Source organism: Protopterus annectens, chromosome 2.part1 (assembly GCF_019279795.1).
Source record: "Protopterus annectens isolate FY-2018-M chromosome 2.part1, PAN1.0, whole genome shotgun sequence".
Lineage (NCBI taxonomy): Eukaryota > Metazoa > Chordata > Ceratodontiformes > Protopteridae > Protopterus > Protopterus annectens.
In genome coordinates, this window is record NC_056729.1 from 932,841,513 (window position 1) to 932,858,339 (window position 16,827).

The window sequence follows — 16,827 nt, forward strand, 5'->3', positions numbered from 1 at the left end:
TTTTTTTTTTGTGTTATTATTTTCTTCTTCAGTAAGTTGTTTTAAAGTTAGGAGTGTTATTTAACAGACTGTCTTGAGATTGTAACATTCTTTTAGGAAATTCTGTCTGCTAATTTAAAAGTAGTGTAAACTCAGAAGCTTATCTGGTACTAGTAGCCACCACCCCAGCCCCTCAGCTTTTCAATTGAAGAGCAAAAAAAGCACTTCAGCCCTCCTGTCCTTTCTTGAGACTGTAAACAGAGCTCGCGATAACAGCCACATTGTCTCTACCCTATTACTTGACCTCTCCAAGGCCTTCGACACTATCTCACATAGCCTACTCTTATCCAAACTGTCACAACTTAACCTTTCTCCCTCCTCCATAGATTGGTTTTCCAGCTATTTATCTAACAGACACCAAGCTGTAATTTGGAAGAAGGCCACTTCCTCATTCCTTAGTTCTACTGGAGTTCCCCAAGGATCTATTCTGGTCCTCCTCTTTAATATATTCATCAATGATTTCCACAAATCTATTCCATTTGCTAATATCATCCAATACGCAGATGATTCTACCATTATCTGCTCTGCCACCTCTTCCTCTTCACTCCAAAAACTCACACAAGAAGCTTTCAATTACTGAAGATTGATGAAAACAAATCACTTAGCACTCAATGCCTCCAAAACAAAACTAATGGTATTTACCCTCCAAATCTACTTCCTTCGACATTAACTCATTCTCTATTACCAGCCAAGACAACTCACCCTTGAACTGGTATTTGAAGCTGTTACTAGGTGTTCTAATCGACAACCGCTTAATTTCAACTCTCATCTTCAACTTAATATTAAAAACTCATCAAAACTAGGTATGCTTTACCGTCAGAATCAGTATCTTACTAGCTCCTCCAAAATCACTCTTGCTTCCTCCTTTCTTATCCCCTCTCTTCTCTATGGGGCTCCATTATTGTCTAACATTCAGATATCACTAAAACCAACTCTCCTCCTGCTATAACAAAATTTCCAAATTCGCATATACACATAGATCCTCCACCCACCAATATCTCTCTCTCCTAAAACTAAATTGGCTCGAACTATCTAATCATCTCATCTATATACAGCTGACCTTAGCTCATAAGCTCATTCTCAACCCCTCTCTTTGTCCCTCCCTATCTTCTGCCTTTAAAATGCACCTACCAAACAGAGTCTTAAGGTCCAACAATCAAAACCTACTGGAAATTCATAAACCATCTTATCCCCCAGGTAAACACTTACTATCCTGTAACCTTCCCTGCCTCTGGAACTCACTCCCACCATCCATTCGTACCACCTCTAACCAATACATGTTCAAAAAACAGCTTCACTCACATCTAATTTCCCAATGGGATTGCTCTTGCTCCCACCCCTCATAAATACATCACATCCTTCCACCAATATGCTTACGGGACCAACTTTTATCTAACAAAGCTTGTGTTCCCTCTGTTTCCACCCTTTAAGGTACCTTACGTTCCTGCTGCAAAACTCCTTTACATTAATCCTCTTTGTTTGTATTTGTTCTGAATGTTTATGAACTGTGAATTTAAATGTTTTATCTACCACTTTTCTATAAATATTAGCAATCTTGTATGAACCTAATTCTGTGTGTGTTGGAGCTTTTCTCCCTATGACTATTATCTACCATTTTGTATAAATTTTTAGCAATCTTTGTATGTACCCAATTTTCTGTACTGGAGCTTTTCTCCCCAGGACTCCATTGAAAACGGGTTCTTTTTGGCCCAATGGACTATCCTGGTAAATCAACTGCAAATAAATAAATAAATAAATAAATAAATAAATAAACTGATTGATAAATTAGATTTATGCCCCCTTCTAGCTCTTCCATTAAAAACCAACAAAAAAGGATGTTCCTTCTATTGGTACACCATCTATGTTGGCCCTGTGTGTAACACGTCCCCCACCCCAGCCATTCAGGTCCCATTTCTATGACCTGCTCCCAGCCCTACTTCAACATAATTGCATCTTTAAAACTTTAGCAAACAGTTGCTACAGTTTTTACCTGACAGCACAGAACACTTCAGTGCTCATGCTCTAGCTTTAAAAAAATAAATAAAATATCCTTTGTAAACCGTATCAAACTACTTACTACAAATGTAACAAACAGTTGCTACAATTTATACCTTGCCTGCATGGAGCACTCCAGCCCTCAGGTTTTCAGGTTTTAGTAAAAAAAAAATATATATATATATATATATACATATATATATATATATATATATTTATATATATATATATATATATATATATATATATATATATATATATATATATATATATTTTATTTATTTATATATATATATATTTTTTTTTTTTAACTCTTTTAAACTATTGCAAACTGCTTCCTACACTGTAGCAAGCATTTGCTACAGTCTAGACCACACACAAAGCAATATAGTGCTAAAGTTACAGCAAATGCAACACTGGCTTTTAAAAGCCGGTGTTGCACTAAATAAAGATCCTGATCACGCCCCTTAACACGTTTCACCAAGGGCATTTGCCCCACTCACCTCGAGCTAGCTAGAGTATTATGTGAACTAACTGAAAACATATTTTCTTTCAAAAAATTGTTTATTTTTTCATTGTGGGGCTGCCGTAGTATTGTAAATTGCTTTTTACAGTTTTTTTTTTCTGAAACTTGTGGACTGATAGTTTACCAGCCTTTCCTGCTTGTCTTCCTTGGGAAAGAGGCATCATTTTTGGCTTGACCATGGAGCTTTTTTCTGAAACTTGTGGACTGATAGTTTACCAGCCTTTCCTGCTTGTCTACCTTGGGAAAGCGGCATAATTTTTGGCTTTATCATGGAGCATACTGCTGGCCCCATGGCCAGTCTTTTTTCCATCCACTAAATGCAAAAGTTAAGCAAACAGCCTTTTGTACGACAGCAGGCTAGCAGTTGGCCACAGGTAGGTGACTCTGCTGTGGCCATTTGTTGTACCTCAGACCACTTATCTTTTACCCATAATCCCTGTGATGTAGCACCTACAGTCACTATGGACCAGAGGTTATCCAAGTCCTGTTCAGGTGTTGAAGTCAACTCAGTGGGCAAGGGGGAACCACTCTTGTCAGTCATGAGAGGAGGAAAGGAAAAATTTCTCTGCTGTGCCCTGCTTCTCTGGGGAAGCAGCTGCTACCATGAGTGATACAGTTGACCCCATTTTTCTTGTCAAAAAAGATAAAGAAAACAAAGCATGTATCTTCTGCTCCTCAAATGTCTTTGGACAAGAGTAGTTTACTGGTACTGACTCTGCTTTTAATTCAGGTTATTAATCCTCCTTGTAAATTAGTTTTTGGAAAAGAAATTAGGATTCCTGTTTTCCTGCTGAGAGTCAAAATTCTAAATCTGAACAGAAAGTTGCAGGGCTGGATTCAAGGTTTTGTCCATGTATTTCTGATTCAGACTCTCAGGAGAGCTCATTTTCTGATTCTTCCTGTAGGGGTTTCTGTTTATCTGAGACTATTGCTAGAATGCCCCATTGTTTTCAATAGGAAAACACTACATTTTTTCATTCCCTCAGAAAATACTATGAGTTCTTACAGAAGGATTTTCGAGAACCTACACCCATCCCTCCTGTCCTGTCAGCTTTAGAGGATGTGTTTTATTGCCGGTACTTTTCCTAATAGTCAGTCAATTGTCCCTAAAAAGGCAGATAGAATGTGCAATGTTCCTCAGTCTTTTAAATACTGTTCCCAAATATGATCCAGCAGCTATAGTCTTAGATGATCCTACTGCTGCTGAGCACTTGGGTATGGGAAAAGGGTATACTTCTTCAACTTCAATTTTCAGAAATTTGAATTTTTCAGGTTCATGTGTTAAAAGTTTATTCTGATAAAACATTCCTCATACTGTCATAATTTATCTAGTTTATTTCTTTTGAAGAAAAATCTGCTTTAACTTAGTTGTGTTGCAAAATTCACTATTTGTTGTCTGCAATGTGTGTTTGAATCTTTTGAAACTTCTTCCATGTTTATGGTAATATTTAAGGAGGGTTTGGTTGTCTGCATTCTCAGAACTTTCCAAATTATGTAAAAATGAGATTTTAAATTCTTGCTTGGATAGAGATTGCGTCCCCCCCCCCCCCGTTCCAGAGGTGATCAAAAAGTTTGATGGAGTCTGCAAGCTGAACCAGGGATTCTTTCAAGATTTTCATGCCTCCCTTTCCAAATTGTCCAAGTGATTTTCTTTCTCCTCTTCCAATTTTGGTAAAACAAAAAATAATAAAATAAATAGTCTTAATAGAATTCAGATAAACAGACATTTAAGAAGAAATAGCAAGAGGGGTCCAAAAACAAGTCTCACCCCCCCCCCACGTCTAAAACAAGGACAGTCCAGGAAGTCTGAATGACTATTCAAGATACCTTGTAACCCCCTCTCACCCTGGCCCGTTTTCTTTTACAAAAAGTCTGAAGTTGCATTTTCGCTTAGGCAGCAGATTGTTTCAGACAGATGGGTTTGGTAAAATCATTCAAGGTTACAGATGGCGGTGAGAGGAAATTCCTCCTTTCCAGGGAGTCATTCCAAATTCTGCAGAGCAGACTCAGTTTCCACCTGTTTTTCATTATATGCTGTCCCAATGAGTGATAGAACCAGTTCCTACTTCCAAGGTGAAGAGGTTTTGTTAAAGGATGTTCCTAGTTTCAAAGAAGGAATGCTTGGAGACCAGTCCTGGATCTTTATTTCCTAAACTTGTTTGTGATAGTGCCCAAATTCAATATGTTGTCACTTCAAAACCTGTTATTTCTTCTTTCAAGTTTCATGGTAACACTTTACTTAAGATGCTTATCTGTCACATTCCTGTTCATCCACACTTCAGAGGTTTCTTAAGGTTGTGTGTGTCTGGATCACATATCAGTTCTGCGCCTTACCCTTTGGACTATCCACTACCATCCAAGAGTGCTCACAAAGTCTCTTGCTGCGATTATAGCTCATTGCAGGCTACAAGGTGTCCACATTTTTCCGTATTTAGAAATCTTGCAAAATTCTGTTCCACAATTCCATGCAAGAAGGACTGGAAAATAAATGCCTTTCTTTTCTTTGAACAGGAATGTTCCTGTATACCTTTCCCTTTTAGTATCCGAGGTACTTCTGAAGATTCAGAGGAAATTCCCAATATCATTGTAGTGACACCCTTCTGGTTCAGGTAACTGTGGTTCTCCAAACTTTTGGAAATGGACAGAGACAATTACTACATGCTTCCTCACAAACTGGATCTCCTTACAGAAGACCCAGGAGTGTTTGATTCACCCCAACAGCAATCATCTTTATTTGACTGTCTGGTTGATTTTTATCAGGCACATATTTTCCGAGGATATGCAGCAGGTACTAATATAGACAAGAAAGCCTGCTACTAGGAAGTCATGCATTAGCAAATGAAAAAGTTTTTCTAGGTAGTTTGAACAACCCATTCAGGGCCAGTTGTTCTCAGGTTTTATAATATTTGTATGAGTTACTATCCTATGGCCTGCCTTATTTCTCTGTCATGGTACATTTATTTGCCATTTTAGCATGTCTGCCCATGGATCCTCTTCTTTCAGTGCAGTGTTATATCAAAATGTTTTTAAAAGGGGTTTTGCTTTAGAGGTCTCCTAGAAAACTGGTGGCTCCTCCTTGCGATCTTAATTGTGTTACAGAAGCCAGCACTTGCTCAATTTGAACTCACTAATCTAGTTGTCTTGAGGTTCTTAACATGGAAAAAAGTTTAACCAATTTTTCTGACCTCCACAAGAAGGGTTTGTGAGTTGCAGTCTCTTGTGGTGAGCCAATCCAATCTCATTTTATAGGGACAGGGTTTCTTTGAAAACTAATCCTTCCTTTATGCCTAAAGTGGTATCCGAATTTACTTTAAGCCAAACTTTCCATCTCCCCATTTTCTTTCCTGATCCTAAAAATGAGAGAGGGAGGATACTTCATACCTTGGATGCACACACACAACTCTGGTACTGTGCTGGCAATACAAAATCTTTTAGATCTTCGGATCATTTTTTCATTTCTTTTGAAGATAAGAAGGTGTCCAATTGGTTGTCTAAGGCTATTACATTTTGTTATACTTACCACAACAATTCTGTTCCACTATACCTGAGCCTTTATTTAATTTATATCTTTTTTGAAAGGGTTGGAGTCTAGAAGTATTGTAGAAGTTGCTGCTTGGTCCTCTCTACCTACTTTTACTAAACACTTTAAGCTTGATTGCTTATCTAGCTCTAGATGGTTCCCTATTAGAAGACAGAAGATGCATTTTTTCGAATGCGTCTTAGTCGAACTCAAAAGCCTGAAACGGCAAAATATCGAAGTGGCTTTTAAGCTAATTCTTTCCCTGGGAAAGAATTCACTTGGCTGCTTCGTTACTTTGCTGTTTTTGGCACTGTAGTGCAGTCTTGGAGTTGGTATATTTAAGTAGGGGGGCACAGTCCTCCACTTAATGTAATGTTTAAAGTTTTTATTTATTTATTTATTTTTTGTTGGAACAGCGATTTTTTTCCTAGGGAAAAAAATCGCTGTTCTGACAGTTCGAAATTGTAAGCTTTTGTTTACATAGGGTCGATTAATCACGTTCGCTTTTTTAAGCGTTCGGTGATCTACTATAGACCCGGTCTAGATCAGTCTTTGCTGTGACCTTTTTTGTTTTAGGGCTTTCATTAAAACAAAAAGTTTTGTAAGGTGTGACATTGGCTCAAATGGATATGACAAACAACTATATAAAAGTTCAACCTGCCAAACAGTGTATGCATGTAACACAACAGCTGGAACTAGGCATTTATCAGAAAAGATGTTATACATAAAAGGTGGGAATAATAGCTTTTTACTACAATGATGCTTTCTGTAATGTCTTTAAATGTCTATATGTCAATAGTCTCTCGGATAAATACAAAAAAGAAAGACTAGTGAACCATATTAAAAATGTAGAGTGCAAATAGCTGTATTACAGCAGACACTCTTGGAAAGAACTGAACATGTGATATTGATAAAGATTTGTAGTGCTAAGGGGCTTACTAGCAAGGGAGGAGGATTACACTGGCATGTATATTCCACCTAAAACTGCTATAATGGAGCTTAAGAAAATTCTGGGAGAAATTATCAGTTTTCAGCAAGGAATATTACTTATAGGTGGGGACTAGAATGTGTTTTGCAGCAGTGAAGATGTTTCTGGGGGACCCAGAAGGGAAAGTACAACAAAGGAGGGTAGCTTTTTGAAGAAATTTCTGAAAATATTTGGCATGGAAGATGTGAATTCAGGAATAGATGTTAGGAATGAATTTGCATATTATTCTCCAAGATATAAAAACTGGGCTAGTCAGAATTTAAATTTTACAGGAACATGTGCATTTAATTGAAGGTCTTGATACAAATCCAATAACTATTTCAGATCATGCGCCAATAATTAAAATAAAAGCACAGGATAATGAAATAAATATGATACACTGGCACTTTCCCACCTATCTGCTGAAAAGAGAGGAATTTAAGGCATGAGTAGTGGAGATTATTCAGGTGCTATTCGAGAGGATAGAAATTACTTCTGAAGATGTAGCTAGAGAGTGGGATAAAATTAATGTGGAGTTCAAAATAGGGTGGAAATAAAAGAGAGCTATGGTAAAGAAGTAAGAATTATTTAGAGGGACTGACAGATGATAAAGTATTGCAGAATAGGGGGGATCTCACAGAACAAGATCAACTGTAGAATGCTAACAGAAAATAGGGGGATTACCTTGATAATATGCACGAGTTTAGAAAGATTGCTGTTAAGCAACTGTTTTTTGATAGTAACACTAGAGAACAAAAAACTTTTAGCACAGCAACTCAGGCAACAGAAAGTAGAAAGGGCTGTCCAGATCTAGGGAGCCTGTATTAAGGAAGGTACCGAGAGATACTGCAGAGGTATTAGAAATAGTTTGGAAATTCTATGAAAGTCTATATAAAGCAGAAAAATATGGAAATCAAGAAGAGATGCAAGTAGAAACGTTTATGGAAGAATTTAATATGCCAAGGTTAGAGGTAGATTAGGCTCAATTACTAAAGTTTAGGATAGGAGGAGATGAGATAAAAATTGTGATGTATAACCAATCTACAGGAAAGTCCCCAGGAATAAATGGTATTCCTGTAGAAGTTTGTAAGTTAGGAGGGAAAACTGGGAAAGATCTGGAAGGTTTGTAACAGTATTTTAAGAGGAGAAGTACCGACATCCTGGAGGAAAACAGTGGTAGCTATAATACCTAAAGAGGGTAAAGATCCATTAGATCCAGTGTCATACAGGCCCGTTTCAGTATTAAACCAAGTGTTCATTTCTATAATGGCTAAAAGAGTGACAAAGATAATGCCAAAACTGATAGATGTGGATCAGTGTGGTTTTGTGAAGGAGAGGCAAACACTTGACAACATTAACAGAACATTGATGATCCAGAGGGAAGCAGAATGTAAGAAAATATTGTTGTTGGATCTTGATTCAGAGAAAGCATTTGGCAGACTAAACTGGGACTTCATGAACAGGGGAATGGAAGCATTTGCATTTCCTGAAAAAACATTATAAGGTTGATTCGGAAGATAAATGAGGGGTCAGGGGTTAAAATTGAAGTGGGTGGGGTCTTCTCTGATAATTTCTGTTTGAACACAGGAACCAGGCAGGGTTGTCCTTTTTCCCCCCTTTATTTGCGTTATATTTAGAACCTTTGACAAAGAAAAAAGGGACTTGGACATTGAAGGATGTAATTGGTATGGTAGTCAAGTAAAGCTGGCTGTGTTTGCAGATGATATAATTTTATACCTGACAAAACCAGAAAGAGAGATTACAGTGTTGTAGAACATGTTTGGGACCGCTTCATATCTTTTCAGGATACAAAATGAATGAAGCTAAAACAAAGGCAGTAGTGGTAAATTATGTATCCACATATGAATTGGTTCATCAATATCCATATTTATGAGGCCATGATAAAACAAAGTATTTAGGAGTATGTATTTGGCGAAAGTGAGTGAGTTTAAATACTTGGGAGCCACAGTTCAGAGTAATGGTGGGTGTGGAAGAGAGGTGAAGAAGAGAGAGGAGACAGGGTGGAGTGGATGGAGAAATGTGTCAGAAGTGATTTTGACAGACTGGCACCAGTAAGAGTGAAAGGGAAGGTATACAAGATGGTAATGAGACCAGCTATGTTATATGGGTTGGAGACGGGGACACTGATAAAAAGACAGGAGTCTGAGCTGGAGGTGGCAGAGTTAAAGATGTTAAGATTTGCATTGGGTGTGACAAGGATGGACAGGATTAGAAATGAGTATATTAGAGAGTCGGCTCAGGTTGGACAGTTTGGAGACAAAGCCAGAGAGGTGAGATAGATAAACTCACTAAACTAGGCATAAATCCCTATGTCACAAGATGGTGGCCAGCTGGCGCACTGACAGAACCCACACAGTAAATGTAGCCGACTCCAAGTCCTACTTCAGACCAGTGATGAGTGGAGTACCACAGGGTTCGGTCCTGGGTCCTCTCCTGTTTGGTGTCTACTTCTCTGAAGTGCAGGGCAACACAGAAGGTCTTTGGCTAACAAAGTTTGCAGATGACTGCAAACTGAGAGCCATAACAGAATCACCTAGTGATGTAGACATTCTACAAAAGGACCTCATAGAGACATAAGCTTGGTGTCAAAGTCATGGCCTCAAGCTCAATGCCAAGAAGTGCATTGTCATCCCTTTTGGTAAAAACTCTGTACCCATGATAAGAGACCTCAGGACACAGGTGGACAGTAGTCTCTCCTTTGATAACCACATCACGACAGTAGTCAGGAAGTCCTTTTACATGGCACACCTCATCACAAAAGCATTCTCCTCTAGAAAAAAAGGTCATTGTTCCCCTCTACTCATCCCTCATCGGACCCATTATAGAGTACAACACCTCATTTAGCATGTATCTCACAAGACACCTACAACAATTGGAAAGGCCACAGAAATACCTCACTAAGAGGATTATCAGCCCCAAACAGATGCCATACGCAGACTGTCTCAAAAAACTCCAGCTCTACTCCATCACATATCACCTAATCAGAGGTGATCTCTGCCTAACATACAAAGCTATGTCAAACCCAGAGCTGTTGGACATGCTACACTTAAAGAAATCCCAGTCTCTCTGAACCACATGCTCCAGGGACCTCAACCTTGTCACCACAATAAACAGAACATGCTGGAGGGATAGATTCCTGTCACAGAGACTTCCCATACTCTGGAACAAACTACCCATTCATGTCAAGCAAAACTCCTCATTGGTCTTCTTTAAGAAGAACCTTGACAACTGGATGGGAAACAGAAAATTCATCCTGGGGATCACTTCTGCAGCACTGCTTGACAAGGGCACAGGAAAATAATTTTCTTGGGTGGCGAAAGCCAGGGAACCTTTTTGGCTAGGCTTATATAGGCCGATAGCCTAGTATCTACCTATGAACCTATGTCCTGAAGTGAAGAGGCAGTGACTGAGAGTGCATGGTTGGTAGGGGCAAAAGAGTTGCCTGCCTGGCAAGTATTGAAGCTTTGTTAGACTGTACATGAAGCAGAAAAGGAGTGTTTCTTTTACAGCTAGTCTGTTCAGCAGTGAGGGAGTGTCTCATTGTAATGTTTTGAGTCTATGGCTAAGAGGGAATAGCTTATCGTGTTCTTTTACTGGGAGTTATTTGGCTCATTCAGGGGTGTGTTGCATTGGTGATGCTTTCCAGGAGGAGGATAAAGCAGAACATTTTGTCTCTGTGTATTTCAGGGTCCTAAAAGTTTTTGTGGAGGTGTATGTTAGAAGAGGTAATGCATATACCAGCTGTAGTTGTGAAATGTATCACATTGTTGTAGGCTTGATTCAGTATGGCAATTTATCACCTCTTAGTGGATGGGGTAAACATTCCTATGATCTCATTGCAGATGCTGGTGCAGAAGATAAGGGGAAATTTAATTTAAATAGCATAAACAACAAGACAATGTACTTAAGGCTCATAAAGTCCAGATAATGTAATAGAGTGGGGCAAGTGGTCTTAGGCTTTACTCTGAAAGAGAATGAACTGGTTAAGTTAAAGGAATTTTGATCTACAATGCAGTGTTGAAGGCTTGTCTGCAGGGAAATTGTGTGGTGTATTGCACAATGCAGGGGTTCATTTTCTGGCAAGGGATGGTGTTACTGTTTGACTGTACAGAGTTCTTCTACTGATGCATCACCTTATAGTAATGCATGCAGTATTAGAGGTTGGTTTAGGAAATGAGACATCACATTTTTGAATAAATAGGTTAAATTGCAAAAAAGAGTGAATGTTCTTGTAAATTTTCTCAAGTTACAGAAATGTTTTTTATTTTAAAATTTTTTGCCTGGGGAAAGGAGGAAAAGATGGGGAGTTTAAATATTACCTTCATTCTAATTAGCTATAAAAGTAATTTGAGTTGGGCACTTGCTAAGATAACATAACGGTTATTGTTAATGTCCCAGACTTTAACTGATGTACTCGGATTCAGAAAAGATTTTATGGATTTTATGATGGTTTCTTTATGAAATGGTGGGCTTTAGATTGAGTACTGGAAGGACATATCTGTAGTGGTAATGTTAAAGATTTCAGGATAAGATGAGGAAAATTTAACATGAGAAGAGACTAGGATCAAATGGAAAAGTCAGATATGTTAATGTGATGTACAGTAGCTCACGTAATTCCATTGGCTACAAACTTGGACAGATCTGATAATGTCTGATTTTATCTACAGTTTGTTTTAATAAGAAACAATGGATACTGATGTTTCAATAAGATGATCATACTTTTATGTAAGACATATGTTTTAGCTTGTCGGCGCCATTAGCTTTGCCTGAAGGCTTCCAAGCTTGATAGTTCAAAGTTTATGTAGTCCACTACAGCCATTGGGTAAAAACACGACACTAGCCAGCAAACATAGAAATTGAATTATCTCAGTAGTCAGATTTCTCAAAGTAAATTATGTCTTTTATTCCTTTATTGCAGATTGAAGAGTTTGTTTGCGAAGAGCATGAGAAGGGAGATGAAGCAGAGGTGAGGCGTAAGAAGATTGAAGCACTAAAGGTAAACAAGTTATATTAAAATAAGTGCAATACAATGCTCAAGTCATTCTTGTAACATTTTGTTTTGGAGATGAGTAGTTGTTTTCTTTTTTAATAAAATTTACTGGTTACCTTGAGAGAAAATGAATTGTAGGGAGAGGAGTACCATTTATGTATGGAGAAAGAGAAAAGGGTTCTAAAAGTGCCATAGTATGTATGATTGCACACTGTCATAAATCAACCAACCATAGGAGAAGCCAGGAGAAGAGTGAGGTATCCTTTGATGCTAAAAAGTTTAGTTATAAGGTTGAGACTTTTCAGTTAATAAGTTGTTAGTTTACAATCCTTAATCAAGGAATAAAATTTGCTTAAAGTTGATTTTCAGATTGTCTTCTATGTGAATATTTATTTAAGATAATGAATGATTTATAAGAATGTTGTGCCATTGCTTCACAGTTAAGGGGGTAGTGGATAGCCATTTTAATGTGCTATTTATTTTTTTCAGGTAACTAGGTACTTTTTCATGGTTTGTACAGAATTGTGTCAGAATGAGTCTAAAATACAGTTCCTATGTTAACTTTAACCTGTTAGACTGTAAATCTTTAAGCAACTTTTTAAGTGGTAGATGGTGCAGGTATTGGTATTTGCAGTGGTGAGATTGTGGAAGACTGCGGTAGTGGCTAGATTTTTTTTCAGTATGTAGTCATGTATAATTTATATATTGAGGTTAACCAACTAGAAGTGTAATATGTGTACACCACACAATCATATTTTATCCAAATGGAATATGCAGGCATTATGAATTTTCAGCATCTATGTTATTAGTGCCTAGTTTTTCTTTCTGCTGTACCTCCAAACAATTGGCATGTGCCAGTTTTTTTTTGGCTAGTCATTCTCTACTTTAAATTGATTGTTTTTTTATGAAGTTGATCAGTCTTAATATCCAAAATAGGTTAAATTAGTTTTGATTGTTTTAATGAAGTTACGCTGTATAATCATAAGGAAGAGGAAAAAAATAAATTTACAAAAAAGTTAACAGAAGCAGTTGTTCCTCTTGAAAAAAGTGAGGTAGCATATCTTTGTAGAGGTTATGATTTACTCTCGCAGTTGTAGTTCCCTTTCTAGCCATAGTTTGTTTACTCTCTAATGTTATAAAGATATTCTTTCATTTTCCAAAAATCACTTTTGAAGCTTGTTACAGTGTCTAGATTCTGTTTTGCTGAGAAAGGGTAGCTTACACAGAAGGTACTGTTTACCCACACTTAAGGCCATCTGTCTGGAAGGATTAGAGATGACAGAGTAATCTCAAAGTTCATTTTGTTTCCAGTTTGCTGAATAGTTTCATTTATTCAGTACAATCTAGTCCTGAACTGTAGTGGTAGAAAGCATGCTTGTAGGTAAGGAAAGTCCTTATTCAAATATGACACTAGTAAGATTATTTGAGAGCCTTTGAGTCATCTCAGTCTAGTCAGTTTTGAGAAGCAGTGTGTAAGGTAATGGATGGATAGTTGTGCAAATGAAATAGTTTGAGCTGGATGTAGAATTTGCAGAAGTGTGACTATTTTGTGTATCCTTGGTTTGCTGGGGTACATGCTTTCTAAATTTAGTTTCGTAAAATGTGAAATAGTGACATAATCTACTTATTTGTTAGCTTTCCGGGTAAGCAGACTTGTCTGCCACAATTTGGGCTTAAAGACAGTACAGTATGTTTAAAGTTTGTAGTATTCATGCTAAAACGTAATCGCAAGACATCAGAAATGGCAAATATCTCTCATTTCATTTTCTGTGTATTACAAAGCAAGGGATTTGCTGTTTAATGTGGATTTCTTCACAGGCTAATATTTAAAAAGGCATAAAACTTCTAAAGGCACTTGTTTCAGATTCAAAGCAAACCAGAACCAGCACAAAATGTGTGGTTTAACATAATTTAATGCATAAAAAAACATGACAACTGGGTGAAGGAACATAAATACATATCCCAACCCCCAAACCAAATCAGTTTCGGCTTAATAGCCTTCTTCATTGGAAGACAAAATAGATAACAACACATAGAACCAAATGGTCCTTCTTATAAAGCTAAAGGCAAGTGCCAATAAACATATCTGTTGGTTAATTCATAAGTATTCATTTAAACCAGGAGAGAACCCCCCCCCAGTTTAATTATCCATTTTTCTCCTTAATATTCAAAATGCTGTGCCAACCAACTTTATCCCTGCAATTCCCTATAATATGATCAATTATAGTAAATCTGAATACTGAAGTGCTATGTTTACAAGTGTGTTTATACAGGGCATTGGATTGCTTTTTATGTCTAATGTCATTCATGTGCTCCCCTATTCTGAATTTCAAAGGTCTTGAAGTTTGGCCCACATAAAACGCAGAGCATGTACCAGTGGCCATTGTACTGCAATTAGCCAGAAAGGAAATGTATACCATAGATGTATTCTTGCTACTAAATTCTTTGATTTTGTTTACCCGATGGCAGTGCAAACATTGACTGCAAGGGATGCATCCCACCAATGTAACTCTTGTCAATGTTCTTTGGTTTAAAACATTCCCCTTATAGTCCAACCTTTTATAGTGACTAAAATGGGAGCCCAAGGTGCGGCCCCGGGGGAAAGAAAAAGCATATTTATCCCCCAAATAGTCAGACAATTTATTTTCATCCAGCAGGATGTTTCAATGTCTATGAATGATCTTCATAAAAGATTTGGTATTTCTGCCGTAGGTAGTAACAAATCTCAATTTGGACTTGGTATCTGATGAATGTCTTTGATACTCCAGTAACGTGATCCTATCCTGGTTGGAGGCAAATTGGATGGCCCTGTTTATGTCACCAACTTTGTATACCTTATCCTTAAATCTGTCAATTAGAGCTTGTTTATAATAGCTAAATGAGGAGGAATTGGAACAAATCATTTTTACCCTCATAAAATGAGATTTAGGGATATTTCTGATATGTTGTGGGTGGAAGCTGGTAGCATGCAGGAAAGAGTTGTACTGGGGAATTTTTCTATATATCTGGGTCTCCAAAGTGTTATCCGAATTCCGACTAACTGGGACATCAGGAAAAGTAATCTCAGTGCTACTAAAGTTGACCTTAAACTCTATACCCCATTTGTTCTCATTATGGTAATCGACAAACTCCTGCAAAAAAATCTTATCTGACCTCCACACCAACCAACAGTCATCAAGATATCGCCTCCATATGTCAATCTCATTGATGTACAAATTGAGAGGGATCATAAATCAACTCCTCGTCTACCCAGCCTTGCAAACAGCCTGTCCTGCATTAGAATTAAGAACCTGTCCTGCATTAGAATTAAGAACCTGCCCTACCTGACGACCTGGACTCTCTCTTTTTAAAACTTGCACCTGCTATCTCTTCCCATCAAGGAATAGAGGCTTACCTCTCTCTGAACTTACCCGCTCAAGGAAACAAGAAAGTATGTTATCTACCAGATACTAATGTTACTTTGTTTTAATAACTAATGTATATATAATTATTATCCTTCCCTGCCAGGACAGCCAGCAGCCTTACACCTTTTCTCTTTACCTCCTCCCCTTCCCCCTTCTTGGCTTCACTATTCCTCTCCTTTACTACCAGTTCTACTCCTTAACTTCCTTGTACCACTGCTGCTGTATAGCTTTTGCCCACTAGATGGCACCCTTTCCCCCTCTATATCTTTCCTACTGACTCACACTAAACATACTTAGGACCTCATTTTTACACTACTTATTTCATTGTAGACCCACTTTAACCTTCCATATTTACTACACTCCACTTAACTACCCTACCTATTCTGACTAGTAGTTAACCTATCCCCTCCTTATCTACCTCCCCCTAAACTTACCTCTAATAGTCAGTATTCCACTGATTGTTTTTTCAGACTCTCCTCCTCCTCTTGGCTCTTCCCACTCCGTTTGCCTTGCAGGCTCACTCCACTCCCCTAACCTACCCCCAAATTCCACCCACCCCCAGTGGTCCTACACTTATACTTCACTATAACAACTCCCCCCTTTTTCTCATCCTATCACTATCATCCTCATCACTAAGCCACTCCCCTACCTCTATCATTCCACATCAGTAATAATTAACTCTCTTTGGGCTACTCACCTTTCCTCTCCATTTACTGCACTGACTACTTCCCAGATCAACTCCTATACAACCTCCACTAATTTCCTATTTGCATAATTTAACCCTGCTTAATCTCTTGCAACACTCTCCTTTTTTTCTGCTTCACCTGCTCACACAAATTACTCCTACCTCATTTCTACTTATTACAGTGGCCCCAACACACAACTATTCTCACAAACATACTACTCCTAACTACCACAATAGCCTCTCTTCTAATACCTTACTCACTAACCTTCCTAGAAAATCTTTCTTTTCCTGAACAAAACCATCTCTTCCAGCAAACTTTACCATCTTCTTTCATCTACTCCCTTAGCCACAGTAACTTAACCTGTACCTCTAACTATATACTACCAAAATATCACAGAGCAACCCATGTTACTTACTTCACTACCAAAAAGAATTCTAATAATTTCTACAAAATCCTTACATTTCTACAATATCCCCAGCAACACCCCCTCATAGACGGTGATATTCATCCAAACCCTGGCCCCAATACTGACTATACCAATTACCTAGACAATTTAACATTGCCTGTGAATTCTACATTAACTAAACCACCTAATTCCCTCCTGATAGCTCACCTTAACATTCAAAGTATGAACAATAACATTTCCAACCTGCATGCACTCCTAGAAGTGCACTCATTT

At 37.9% G+C, this 16,827-nt stretch overlaps 1 protein-coding gene across 1 annotated transcript in view; it reads left to right on the forward strand.

Moving 5' to 3' along the window:
* The window catches only part of NEK1 (NIMA related kinase 1), a gene marked incomplete in the record, with an annotated part of 3,475,820 nt that overhangs the window by 2,129,334 nt on the left and 1,329,659 nt on the right, over positions 1–16,827 (forward strand). Inside the window, 1 exon segment of the mRNA XM_044062568.1 lies at positions 11,987–12,064. Coding sequence (XP_043918503.1) covers positions 11,987–12,064 — 78 coding nt within the window.